The 13,717-nt window shown below is 46.9% G+C and overlaps 2 protein-coding genes across 3 annotated transcripts in view; both read right to left on the bottom strand.

The window, feature by feature from the left end:
• LOC137421111 (fibrillin-2) overlaps window positions 1–5,227 on the bottom strand; it is a 291,848-nt gene extending 286,621 nt beyond the window's left edge. The window contains exons 1-2 of one of the 2 annotated variants that reach the window (XM_068106839.2): window positions 5,165–5,227; window positions 2,520–2,715 (exon numbers count right to left, since the gene is read on the bottom strand). In XM_068106839.2, the coding sequence (XP_067962940.2) occupies window positions 2,520–2,680 (161 nt within the window). In that variant the 5' untranslated portion in view covers window positions 2,681–2,715; window positions 5,165–5,227. Of the gene's footprint in view, window positions 1–2,519; window positions 2,716–4,953; window positions 5,104–5,164 lie in introns of those variants that run through there. The other variant, XM_068106838.2, reaches the window with a different exon arrangement.
• Window positions 1–13,717, bottom strand: part of LOC144890982 (protein FAM200C-like) — a 1,200,974-nt gene that overhangs the window by 433,210 nt on the left and 754,047 nt on the right. The gene's annotated exons all lie outside the window — the stretch shown is intronic.

Below are 13,717 nucleotides of genomic sequence, written 5' to 3'. Positions count from 1 at the left end.
CATGTCAACGTGATGAAATGTGTGTGCAAGCTTGTCTTAGATGTTGTTAAAAAAGAAGAAGCATTCTATTCTGGATGAAGGGACTGTCACAAATTAAAATGACAGGAGCACTTATTGCTGAAAATATTGATTTTATTTCAGTCGAGCCAAGATTTTTCCAATATGAATTTATTGGACCGAATCACAATTCAAGAATCAAGTCAGGTTATTGTTTGGGCACGAAAGGCCTGTGAAATTGGAACGAGCATGGCTGTATGAATTCAGGCCAGAGCGGAAGGATCATTGTTATGGCATGTGTAAGCAGAGTATTGTAATAATATACGTTCAGTTACAAGGAACTTCAATGCAGGAGGAGGCCGTTGGGCCTCTCAAAGCCTATGCTGTGGTTGTTTGTCCGTGCTCCATCCTTTTAAATGCTGAGCGGAAAGCAAGGAAGCAGCACGTACCATTTTAAAATTATTTGCTATGACTCGGCAATGACTTGACCAATGGCAATGACTTGCTTGATGACTGGCAACCTCCCCGACTCAGAGCGGACGCTCTAACCATTCCGGCACCGAGTCTGCTATTGATTATTATTTTATGTATGAAGGGGGAAAAAATATTTTCTTCTAACTTTCAAACTTTCTGTGAGATCGATTTCTATTCGTATTCTATTTCCATGAGATCAAACTTCATGAACACATTTGAAATGCCTATGTTGAGGGAACCAGTGTGTACAAAAGAAGTCCTCCCCAGATGGTAGCAAAAATGGTGGGATTCTGATGTTTCATAAAAGAACAATTATATTGCTAAGTCAATTTGGAGGTCTGGCCTATTTTAAAACAGTGTAAGACAGGCACTAGACTATCCTAAGTGGACTTAATGCAGTTTTATTCGTCAACTCATCAGTTTATTAATCATCGAGATCAGGGTGGTTGAAGGTTCCTTCTGCTCATGGGTGAAAGGCAAAGTCACAGTATTTGAACATGTTCCGTATGCTTGACTTGCTCGAACCTGTTCTGTTGATTACTTTTAAGTTAACTCTTCTGAATGTCGACGAAGTACTGAAACCACAAACTGCAACAAACAATCTTTCTCTGTCTCTTTTATTTTTCACCCTCTCATTGTACCTTTTCCAATAATCTCCCTGCACCGATAAGCATCGACAATTCTTGGCAATGCACAATCGATGCAATACTGGACTTTCAAAATCACTTCTGAATCTTCATTTGATGTGGCATTGAGATGCTGAAGTTACGAACATTAAAAAGTATACAATATAGTAAGCTTGACATATGTAAGTATCCAATAATGTAGGTTTGAAAATAAATACTGTCTAATTATGCAAATGTATATATATATATATGTTGATCTGGTGTTGATTGCGGAAAGTATGGATGGACTGAAGGAAAAGATGAACAAGTGGAAGGAATGTATGGAGACAAAAGGTCTGAAGGTGAATATCGGAAAAACGAAGGTGATGGCAAGTGGTAAAGCATGTGGTGAGGTGGAAAGAACTGGGAAATGGCCCTATGCTGTGTGTAGGAAGGGTGTCGGAGTGAACTTCATTCAATGTACAATGTGCGCTGAGTGGGTTCATCAAAAATTGTAGTGGTCTGAGAGGGTCATTAACCAGTGTGGCAGCTACATTCAAATGTAAGGTGTGCACAGAGGGAGCTGCAGATGGAGGAAATGTTGAGTTGGATCTTGGAGACGGCGTGAAGCTGGAAGGTGTGAAAACATTTTGCTATCTCGGAGACATGCTGAATGGAGAAGGTGGATCCGACTCGGCAACGGTTGCTAGAGTGAGATGTGCATGGAAGAAGTTTCGGGAACTGAGTGGCGTGCTGATGAGGAGGGGAGTGTCGTTGAAGCTGAAGGGAAAGGTGTATGCTGCATGTGTGAGAAGTGTTATGATTTATGGGAGCGAGACATGGGTCATGAATGTAGAGCAGCAATGAAGGCTGGAAAGGGTGGAAATGCGAATTGTTTGGTGGATGTGCGGAGTGTCGCTGAGAGAGAGGAAGACAAATGATGAATTGCGAAAGATGATGGGAATAGAGCCTGTGATGGATGCTGTGAAGAGGAACAGGTTGAGATGGTTTGGTCATGTGTTGAGGAAGGATGAAAGTGACTGGTTGAGAAGAGTGATGGAAATGAATGTAGAAGGAAGTAGAGGACGGGGAAGACCGAGAAAGACTTGGCTAAAGACGGTGGAAGAAGAAATGCGGGCAAGGGGGTTAACAAGGAGAGATGCAGAAAATAGGGCAAAATGGAGAAGATTGTCATGGGGACCGCAAGGCTAACCCCCGCTCTTGCAGGGAAAATGGCCTTAAAATGCATGTTGTTGTGTTGTTGTATATATATATATATATATGCGTGTGTGTGTGTATGTATATATATATATATATATATATATGCGTGTGTGTGTATGTATATATATATATATGCATGTGTGTGTATGTATATATATATATATATATGCAGGTATGTATGTCTCTTTTATTTTTTCAACATATAAAAGCTAAAACACTCACCCCTTGAGTGCCTCATGCCTGCCACGGCGTGCAGCTCGGCCACGACCCTGTAGCGCTGCTCTATAACGGTTGTTCTCACTACCTTCTAATGGTTGCTGTGCAGAAATGTACAGCAGCATAGCCAGGGAAAGTGCAGTGCGCAGCAGGCCCGCTGTGCCCATGGCTGTGTGCCGTGTTGGGCACGCGTGAGCAGAACCTGTCACATGTACAGACAGCATGGACTTGAAATAGGTCTCATAAGACATCCTCATTTTACTTTGTTGCTCAGTTTCACCCTTTGGTTTTAACAAACCCAAGACATATTGTTTTAACAAACATAAAACAAACATATTGTTTTATGAGACTCACGCCTGTGATGCTAATTCATAAATGTTGGGTAAATGTGGTATTTGGCGAGTTGGTACTCCATCAAAATGATGCCGGGTGAGTTCCTCTACAAAAGGAGGGTCCCGAGCTTGAAATTAAAGGATTGGAGTCATCCTGGAGTTGCTATAGCTACCAAACAATTCATTCTGCATTTTTCACCATATCCCGGTGGAGAAAGAGATGTTGAGTAATTCTGCAAACCAGGGTGCAGGAATTCGGAAGTTGATGAGAGTACTTGCACATAATGGAATACTCATCTTCCTGAATTCATGTGTCGGTCGACACCAATTTTGAACAATACACGATTTCATGATGGGCTTACAAAGAACATCTAAAGGTTAACATCCTGTGCGTGTTCCTTCACTAGGTGGCAAATAAAAAAATTAAATAAGGCATTTTGTCTCATCATAATAGCAAGCACATGTATGCACAGCAGAAACATTACTACAATGAAAGCGTGAACATCCAAGGCTTGAAATCCTCAATTTGTACACTGCAGCACTTTCATTGCCAGTTATAACTTTATCCATCATCGTACCAGTTGTATGAAATATATATATATATGAAAATAATATTTCGCAAGACGTTTTTGTTTAGTCAAAGTTTACATCAGAGCAGCTGCGGTGGATGTTTCCGATTGCACTGGGAGTGGCCGGTTTCAAAGAGCAAAAAGGGATTTTTCACTCCAGCTTGAATCTAGCAGTCGCATCGCATCGGTTACACAAACGTAGGTATGTACCGGAGGAGATGCAGAACCTATCATTGGATTAGATGTTATTGCATGTGATCCACCACGAGGCTCGGGTTCATTCCTCGTTCTCGAGTGCAAACGGGAAAGAATGTATTTTCTGTTGTTATTATTTCATTCCTTTATTGCTCTGGCATTTCCAGTGAAGTCGCCATCTGGAAAAGCTGTTGTGCTGGTCGCGTAGCACGCTTCATGTGGAAAAGAAGGTTCATTCATCAGGCTACAACTGCTGGAAAATAGAGGCTCGAGATACAAGCTCTAACGCTCATTAGAAATATCTTGCTTTCGCAAATTGCTGCATGCGCAATCGTGATCCGATTACCGTACAATTCACCAAATTCCTGCATGTAGTTTTATCCGTTAATTTCAATGGAAATTCTTGGACTCTAAGAAATGATGCACATGTTGTACAAAGACTTGCATGAACTCCTGCGTTTTCAGGAGAATTCAATCGCTGAAAACCGATTCTTACGTGCACGTACGACCCAATCCGAGCAGAATGAATGGTCGTAGCGAAACGAGCCACATCCAGATTATTTTCTGCAATTGCGCAATTTTTCTGCACTTATTCTCTGTAGTTTTCACCAACAACTTCGAATCCAAAAGGTCACGGAGCAATCATCAAAACAATTATTGGGTCCCAATCGCTGCGCGTTTGTGACGTCAAAGTTTGCAATGGTCTCCGATGATTGCAATGCTGTGCCCAAAATTTCTCTGAGTCTTGGTGGTGCCTTGTTCGCTTTTATGGTCTTGTATTGTTCACATTTTGGGTCGGATATTTCACGTACTTATCTCATGCGATGGATCATGATCCTGTGAACCCACGTTTAAATCCCAGCAAATATTACATGCATTTGTCCATTGACGACGAAAGTCCTTGTAATTGAAGGTGACTAATATCATTGTCCGGCAAACCATTTACATACGAGCACCACCAAACCTTTAGGTCAAGGTGACATATATATATATATATATAAATAAATAAATACAGAAATAGTATATTAACATATTTAAATATATCACTGCTTTGATCATTTGAAATCAGATTCTACAGTGAAGTTTCATCACATATATTTTACAAAGCTGTAATGACATCAAAACAAAAGGTTCTCCTCGAATACAGGTATATTCCTCGAATACAGGTATATTCGAGGAAGAAAGTGCATGCGATGCAAGAGGGGACAGTAAAATACAAATATGACACTTTGGTGTACAGACAGCGCCACCGCATGGTGTAAGATTTTTAAAAACCAAGGTAATTATAACCTTGTCTGTCTAATACATGGGAATATTGTTCATGCTCCAATTTTTTGTATTTACCTGTAGAAAGAGCACCTTTTCGAAAGCCGATCATAGTCGAACAGTTTTAGATGAGTACAGCATAATGAATGTTGTTACGATGTTGCTCGACGCTGCTGCCATTCCACGCATCATAACACTAAGACACAGTAACTTTGATCCACGTGCACACGCCTTCTCCTGTCCGGAGACACACCAAGGTAAAAACGTGCTGACGTCCCGCGGTGCTCACCGTGCAGGTGTGTGTGTCTGCGTGTCCTCAGCAGATTCGCGCCGGGCCAGCAGCTCGTGGCGCGCAATATGAGAGCCTCCGGGAGGGAGTGCGGCTTATACCCGAGGCTGAGGAAGCGTTCCTGCGCGAAAGGCGGACCGTGCGGCACTCATTGGCACCGGTAGGCGTGCAAATTCGAGTGCTGGAAGAGAGAGGGCGCGCGTTGCGATCTTCGGACTAATATGACTTCTTGCATCCTGGTGCCAAATGGATGACTCGAGTGTTCGTAATTGCTTGAACCGCGAGGCTCCTTCCCTTTTAGATGTCTGCACAGTTACTGAACACGCCAAGAATGCCGCGAACTGGAGGAATTTTGTGCTTTTGGTATCGTGTTCGGCACCAATAAAATAACTGTGATCTCGATCGCGTGTGCACTGTGGTGTGTGCGACTGGGGTGTGCGAGTTGAGGCGATGCTCAGATATTGCGGATTGATAAAGAACAATCAGATAATCGTTTTACAACATCGGTAGATTTAAATTCAGACATATATACGTGTTTGTGTATGTTTGTATGTATTTATGTACGTGTTTGTGTGTGTATGTATGTATGTGTGTATGTACATGTTTGTGTGTGTGTATGTATGTATGTGTGTATGTACGTGTTTGTGTGTGTATGTATGTATGTGTGTATGTACGTGTTTGTGTGTGTATGTATGTGTGTATGTACGTGTTTGTGTGTGTGTATGTATGTATGTGTGTATGTACCGGTTTGTGTGTGTATGTATGTGTGTATGTACGTGTTTGTGTGGGTATGTATGTATGTGTGTATGTACGTGTTTGTGTGTGTATGTATGTATGTGTGTATGTACGTGTTTGTGTGTGTATGTATGTATGTGTGTATGTACATGTTTGTGTGTGTATGTACGTGTTTGTGTGTGTGTGTGTATGTATGTATGTCTGCTTGCACGTGTTTGTGTGTGTATGTATGTGTCTGTGTATGTACGTGTTTGTGTATGTATGTATGTATGTGTGCATGCACGTGTTTGTGTGTGTATGTGTGTATGCACATGTTTGTGTGTGTATGTATGTATGTGTGTATGTACGTGTTTGTGTGTGTGTATGTATGTATGTGTGTATGTACGTGTTTGTGTGTATGTATGTATGTACGTGTGTATGTGTGTATGTATGCATGTGTGTATGTACGTGTTTGTGTGTGTATGTATACATGTGTGTATGTACGTGTTTGTGTGTATGTATGTATGTGTGTATGTACGTGTTTGTGTGTGCATGTATGTATGTGTGTATGCACGTGTTTGTGTGTGTATGTATGTATGTGTGTATGTACGTGTTTGTGTGTGCATGTATGTATGTGTGTATGTACGTGTTTGTGTGTGTATGTGTGTATGTACGTGCTTGTGTGTATGTATGTATGTGTGTATGTATGTATGTGTGTATGTGTGTGTTTGTGTGTGTGTATGTATGTGTTTGCGTGTGCATGTATGTATGTGATTGTGTGTGTATGTATGTATGTGTTTGTGTGTGTAGGTATATATATATATATATATATATATATATATATAGATATATATACATACATATATATATATATTGTTACAGACACGACTTTGATGTTAAGGTGGGCCGAGCGGAATGGCCGTCGTGTCCGCACAAGTTACCCGATTGTACTCGAACGTTGACGAAGCCGCGCCACGCTGGCTCAATAAGGAAAAAGAAGACACACGGCTGAATTATAATGACAGACACCAGGGATACGGTTCTCAAGACCTCCGGAGGAGATTATATTCGTGCGGAAGGTCAGATTACAGGGACGAGAGGTACAACATAGAAAGACAAGCACTTAGACACAATCTTATATTATTCCCAACAGACGACAGATAAACGGGACAAAGCTGACTCACACGGGGATTGATGGCTAGGAAAGGCAAGGTAGCGATGGCTCCAGGTGCACCTGGGCTCGGGGCAGGATCAACACGGTTCGGTCCAGAGATGCGGGGAGGTCTCGTCGCAGCGCTCAGAGGTGACGTTCTTTCTCAGGCGGGTCTTTCTCAGGCCTCTCCAAACTCAGGCGCATCTGTTTCAGCGCTCGCAGGTCCTTCTTTCTCCAGCTGGGGGCGCATCTGACGTCACATCCGGCGCGTGGCCGCGTATATCCGGCGGGGAGTGACACGCCCTCGGCTCGTTAGCTCCGCCTCGTGGAATCGGCACGTTGCTTCTCATTGGGTGCGTGCGGGGGGTTTACCAGGCTCCGCCCTTGACGAGGAGCTGACAAGGAGCCCCTTCGTGGTAACCCCGTGGAGCGCATGGTCTGGAGCGCATCGTCTGGAGCGCATTGTCGATGGCGGCGAACCGAGCCGGTGGGAGGACGCACACTCCCCCCCGCGCAGCGCCGTGCCCCTCTGTTGTTGTAGACGGGGAAGAAGATGGGAGGAGGTATGGGAAAGGTCCTAAACTCACTACTGATGCCATATAATCACATTCTGGTGCAACGAAGAGTCATAATTAATGGAGACGAGGCCTTAACTGACATAGACTAAGAATAACTAGGAAGATGTCCGAAAGTTGTCTACGTGTGGTGCGGTGGACCTGGGCACGACATTTAATGGGGGAATAAGGGGAAGGTCGGCTCTACTGATTGTTATTTACATGCAATGGGACTAGGGAATGGGGGATTGGGGAAAGTTGGGGAGTATTGGAGAAAATAGGGGAATATTTACAAGCGGATATGGAGGCCAAATTCCATATTCGCAACATTGCACCCTTCTCTACCCTCGGGGCGTCCCGACCCGATAAATTTTTACCTACTTTAGTGTGGCACGCAATGTAGTTCCCTCTACTATTAACTCTACCCTGAGTGCTACAGTTTTACAGATATTCACGAATGAGTAAATATGTCCCCCTGCGACGTTGCACCCTTCTCCTCACAGAAACACACCCACAGGATAACCGAATCCGGAAAGAATTCTCAAACTAAACATACAGCCGGTAGGGAGCATTATTTACAAGATTACGCTGATATCTACACTACGATCCAGGACCTGTTTTTGGAGGAACACATGCAGATGTTATGCATAGAGAGAGCGCGCTTGCCAGCATCGATACACCAACCCACGAGTGCTCTGTGGCCGACGGCCTTTAATAACGTGCAGAGCACCCTTTCCCAGCATCAAAAGCACCACCCCACCACCAATCGGTGCAGTCACCATTGTTCATTGGAATAAAAATAAATTCGACAACCCCTAACCCTGCAGGTGTCTCTTGCTCTTCTTGTGGTGCACTTGGTGTTAACTAAAAGTGGTTCACCTGTATGGCATAGGTGCCACGTTGACCCATAGGTCCATCCCCGGGTGGTGCTTGGCCGCAAACGAACTGCGGTCCATTGTGGGTGGCCACAAACATTGCGGTCCATATGGTGTATCGATCCCGGCAGCAAACAGCGAAAGTGCAGGCCCACAACTGCGCAGCCAGCACCTCTCTCTCCTCTCTCTCTACCCCAAAGCCAGATCCTCGGAGGTGGGAGACAAAAGAAGCAGACAAGTGAGTAAGGTGGTAAGGGCGCAAAAGTGCACGCAATGTAAGGTGATGCACACTGGGGGCACATGGGAACCAGGTGAGACAGGTACGTTCCTATCGTACGCCCCCCCCCCCCCCACCAGGTAACCTACATGGCCCCTCCCTTACCCCTTACTGTATCCACAAAACACAACACTACCCATAAACATCTACTTTACAAATCAACAAACATCCCTACTGTCTTCCCCGTTCCTCCCATAAACCAAATTCGTCTTCTCTCCCTCCTAACCAATCAAATTTGCCATTTTCAACTCTCATCATAATTTGCCATCTCCAACTCAACATCAAAATTTGCCATTACCAATTCATCATCAGTCCCTCCTAGGGAGGGAGAGATGGAATCACCCCAATGTCTCATCCACGTCGTGATGCGTCTCACAAATCCACACAGCGATTCATCTCCTGCAACAAAACAAAGAAAACACAGGTGTGGAGTCATCATCATCACCACAGGTAAGTGGCTGCGTATGGTGCGACAGGTTCATTAATCCTAACTATTTCCTAAATGACTTTAACAACTTTACACTACCCGGGGTCTTTCTCCGGCCAAACCATTGGCCCTCTTACACTATGGGTTCTAAAAACCAATTCCCATTGGCCAAACTGTGGTGCTTCTCAATTTGGGGTCTCACTCCCCCGATTCATCTCCCGGTGCCCTCGCACAATTTCTGGGCTGCGACGTGTACCTCTCCCAGTGGGTCTACCCACCTGCACACCTCCACCACTGCAGTTGCCTCCGAGCTTACCTGCTCCTTTCCCTAACCTAACTACCTGGGGAAGGCCCTCTGGCACTCTCCCCACTCGGTGCCCTCTCTGGCACTGGGCTACCCGGGTCCGTCCTCCGGATCCTCGGGCCCCATCCACAACTCTACCGGCTCCCAGAGCCCACCTGCGGCCTCACCTGGCCGACATCCTCACAGTGGTGGAGTGCCCAACCAACTACACACACTAACAGGCTACACGCCCCGCCATTTCCACAACACTAATGCACCCATTCACAACACCATTCTGCAACCGCACCACAAATGCCAATATCCAACCACAACTTACCTATACCCTCTACCTAACACTTACACTACCCGCCCCGGGTATTCGTGAAAGGGGTCCACTCTTCCCCCATCCACACCTTCGCACCATGCACACCACTCCGTACTACTTACTCCAACTCTCTCCACACACCTGTACTTGCACACCTGTGCTCTCACACTTGGTGCCACCTGCACCCTTCTCTCCCCAAGCGCATTCGCGCTGATCCACACACTCACTACTCATACACTGCTCCACACACCTGTCCAATTGCACACCTGTGCAATCACACCTGTTCCATCCTCACACACACGGCATCATCTCAGCTAACTACTCCCTTCTGAAACTTGCGCTTCCCAGTCGTCCCTTTAAACTATTGCGCTCCCACGTCATTATCATCCACACTAATCTACCTGCGTCCCCACTACAGGTATCAGTCACTAACTAAACTTAACGTTACCTAATGTCAATCTCTTCTAGATCCCTACTAATAACCTAACCCACCCGGGCTAGTTTTCACTGCCATACACCCCATAATCTAGTGCTCCTTTGCCCCCACATGGGAAGGATGGTGGATTTGCCATCCCACCACATCGGGGGTCTCTCACTACCAATTTTGCACATCAAATTTCAACAAATTAAAAATTTGCCAATCACTGCCCATCATCTGCCAATCACTACTGCCAATCCCTTGCCAATCATCAAATTTTGTTTTTCTCTAATTTTGGGTCCAAAACACTAACCTCATCACCCAGTCTACTCACTAATGCCTCTCGGTGCGCCAATTCCTGTCCAAAGCCCGGCTTCGTAAAGCCAAGCCATGGATGCTGGTTGTTCTCTGCCAGTGGCTGGCTGCATCCTGCCTTCGGTGCAGGGAAGGAGGTTTACCCGGCCCGAGATCCCACGCACCTTCTCGGCACGGAGCCATCCAATGTCCCGATCTCGACCTGCCGGAATTCCTCAACAAAAAGTGGTCGCCATGACGACTCTTTCTATCGGGCCGCCCGCTCCGCCTAGTGGAGCACGGACGTTCAAAGCGAGGCCCAGCACGGATCGCGCACGGCGGTCCTTTTGAACCCGCCGTGGCTCGGATCCCCGCTGGTTCTCGCGGCACGCGAAGCCCGGCACGCACCGAGGGCCCGCTTCGGCTAAAAGTCGACCTAACCTCTAACCTGTGTAACGTCGATGCTTCACCTGGACGCTTACACCCCGCAGCCCGTTCCTTGCTCACACATCCAGCCGTTTCCATGCTCCTCGTACCGTTCCTTACACACCCAGGCGCACCCATTCCACTCACAGCCTTGGTCACACACCTGACCACCGAACACTTTGGCACACATTCGTTGGTCGCACACCTCACCAACACACCGCTTCGCACCCCCTCCTCGGTCACCTCCTCTGTGACAATCACAGGTGTGCCCTCATTCGCACACCCAACCACGTGCCTCACCACCAACTCCAGCGTGCATTCCCACTCACGCTCTACCATTCCAGGTGTGCATCCTTCCATCCCAGGTGTACATCCTCGCTCACCTGTCACAACTAACTCACGCTCCTTGTCACTCTCACTACTTTCACCTCCATTCCTGACAGCGCACTCACCCTTACTCTTGACAGCGCACTCTTTCCTCGTGCACCTGTCCGTCACACACCTTTCTCGCGCACACTCTCCCGTTACACCCTCTGTAACACTCACCACAGGTGGACACTTCCTTACTTCTGACAGCGCACTCTTTCCTCATGCACCTGTCCGTCACACACCTTTCTCGCGCACACTCTTGCGCACACTCTCCCGTCACACCCTCTGTAACACTCACCACACCACGCTTCCATGTGCTCCCTCGCACACGCGCTACGACCGACTCACTCTCGCCAACACCCTCACTCCTTGGCCCGCACTTTTTCCTCACACACCCCAGAGTCGGACTTTCTCGCACACCTCCTCTTTCGCACACCAGACCTGTCGCACACTTCACCAATGGCCTCTCACGAACACCCGGGTCCATCTCGACCCCCAAGCTTCTTAAATCCCCTGGCGCATCATACGCACGACCATATTGGTCACCACTTACACCAGGTCCTCTTCCTCTTCGCTTCTCCTCCATCACCTGCGAATCCCTCATCCGGTTAACGAGCACATCACGATCCAAACACAGACTTTGGACCAATTCTTTTATCTCCTCTTTTATCTCTTTGTTATCCCCTCTCCGTCGCTTCTTAATTTCGCTCACCCCTTCTTCCACTTCTTCTAATTTGTGCCTCACCTCTTTTATTCCCCGGTACGTCTCCTCAAGCTCGTCCTCCAAGGCTACCTTGACCGTTTCCATGTGCGTCCTCACCTGCCGGTCCTTCGTCTCCATTACCTCTATCACCTCGTCCAACCTCGTTGTCAGTCCCTCACGTACTATCTGACATTCCCTCTTTGTCGCTATTAAGTCGTTTTTTATGTCGTTTTGTGTCGCTTTTAAACCTCCTAATACTGCAGTGTTCCTTTGAACCTGCTCCGTTAGTCCTTTTTGTCCCTCCGTCAGCTGTTCCACCTCCTGCGTCAGGTCCTCTATGCCCCCCTTGTAACTTTACAGTCCCCTTTCTCACCTCCTTTTCCATGTGCTCCTCACAGTGCCTCACCTCCTCGCGCACTCCTCCGACCTCCTCACTCACTCCTCTTCTGATCTCCTCTCCCATCACTTGCATCTCCTGCCCAGATGCCACCCTCATCTGCTCCATTTCCTCCCTGTGAGCATCCAGTTTGGTTTCTACCCCCATTCTGACCCCCTCTATCTGCTGCCCCATTTGGTTAACTTCCCTTTCCGCTTGGTCCCTCATGTCCCTCAATTTGCCTTCCATGGTGTTTTCTAACCCCTCTAACCCATTTTTCACTCCCTCTATCTGATTCTCCTGGGCAGCCATTCTATTTTCTACCCCCTCTAACCCCTTTTGCATCCCTTCCATTTGATTCTCTTGAGCGGCCATTCTGTTTTCTACCCCCGTTAACCCCTCCTGTATTTCCCCTAATCTATCGTCTAATTTCCCAAATTTCATGTCTAATCCCTTAAAATTATTGTCTAATCCCTTAAAATTATTGTCTAATCCCTCACTGGTACCCCTCGCTTCGTCCCTCATTACCCACAATTGCTCACCCTGAGCATCCATCCGGTTCCCCATTACCCCCATTTGGCCCTCCAATCGCTCACCCAATCGCTCGATTTGGCTCCCCATACTCATCTGTACAGCTGCCTGTAGCTGCGCAATGAGCCCCTGTATGTCAATCGGCTGCATGTTAAAGCCCGTTGATACAGCGGGCTCGGCTACCGCGCGCTCTTGCGAGGCGCCATTTTGCGTGCCTGCTACCCTCGCTGTTTCGCTCTCCTCATGTCCCTCATGTCCCTCAATTTGGTCCTGGACCGACCCTGCTTCACTCTCCGCTACCGGACCCCAGCCGTCTTGATCCGCCATAGCGCGACTTGCAAAATTCGAGTTTCGTAAAACAAATCCAAATTTTTTTTTTTTTTTTTCGTTATAATTTCGGCGAGCGCAGTAACCGCGGGACCGCGCTCCGGCTCGATTTTGTCGAGCGCAGTACGCGCTCCGAACCGATTTTCCCTCCCAAAATTTGGGCCTAACTAATTTAGTCCCGGGTCCGAATCTCACTCCTCGACACCAATTGTTACAGACACGACTTTGATGTTAAGGTGGGCCGAGCGGAATGGCCGTCGTGTCCGCACAAATTACCCGATTGTACTCGAACGTTGACGAAGCCGCGCCACGCTGGCTCAATAAGGAAAAAGAAGACACACGGCTGAATTATAATGACAGACACCAGGGATACGGTTCTCAAGACCTCCGGAGGAGATTATATTCGTGCGGAAGGTCAGATTACAGGGACGAGAGGTACAACATAGAAAGACAAGCACTTAGACACAATCTTATATTATTCCCAACAGACGACAGATAAAC

This window comes from Myxine glutinosa, chromosome 2 (assembly GCF_964187855.1).
Source record: "Myxine glutinosa chromosome 2, kmMyxGlut1.1, whole genome shotgun sequence".
Taxonomy (NCBI): domain Eukaryota; kingdom Metazoa; phylum Chordata; class Myxini; order Myxiniformes; family Myxinidae; genus Myxine; species Myxine glutinosa.
The sequence above is the reverse complement of the archived record's forward strand: the minus strand, read 5'-3'. Positions and strand labels throughout refer to the sequence as shown.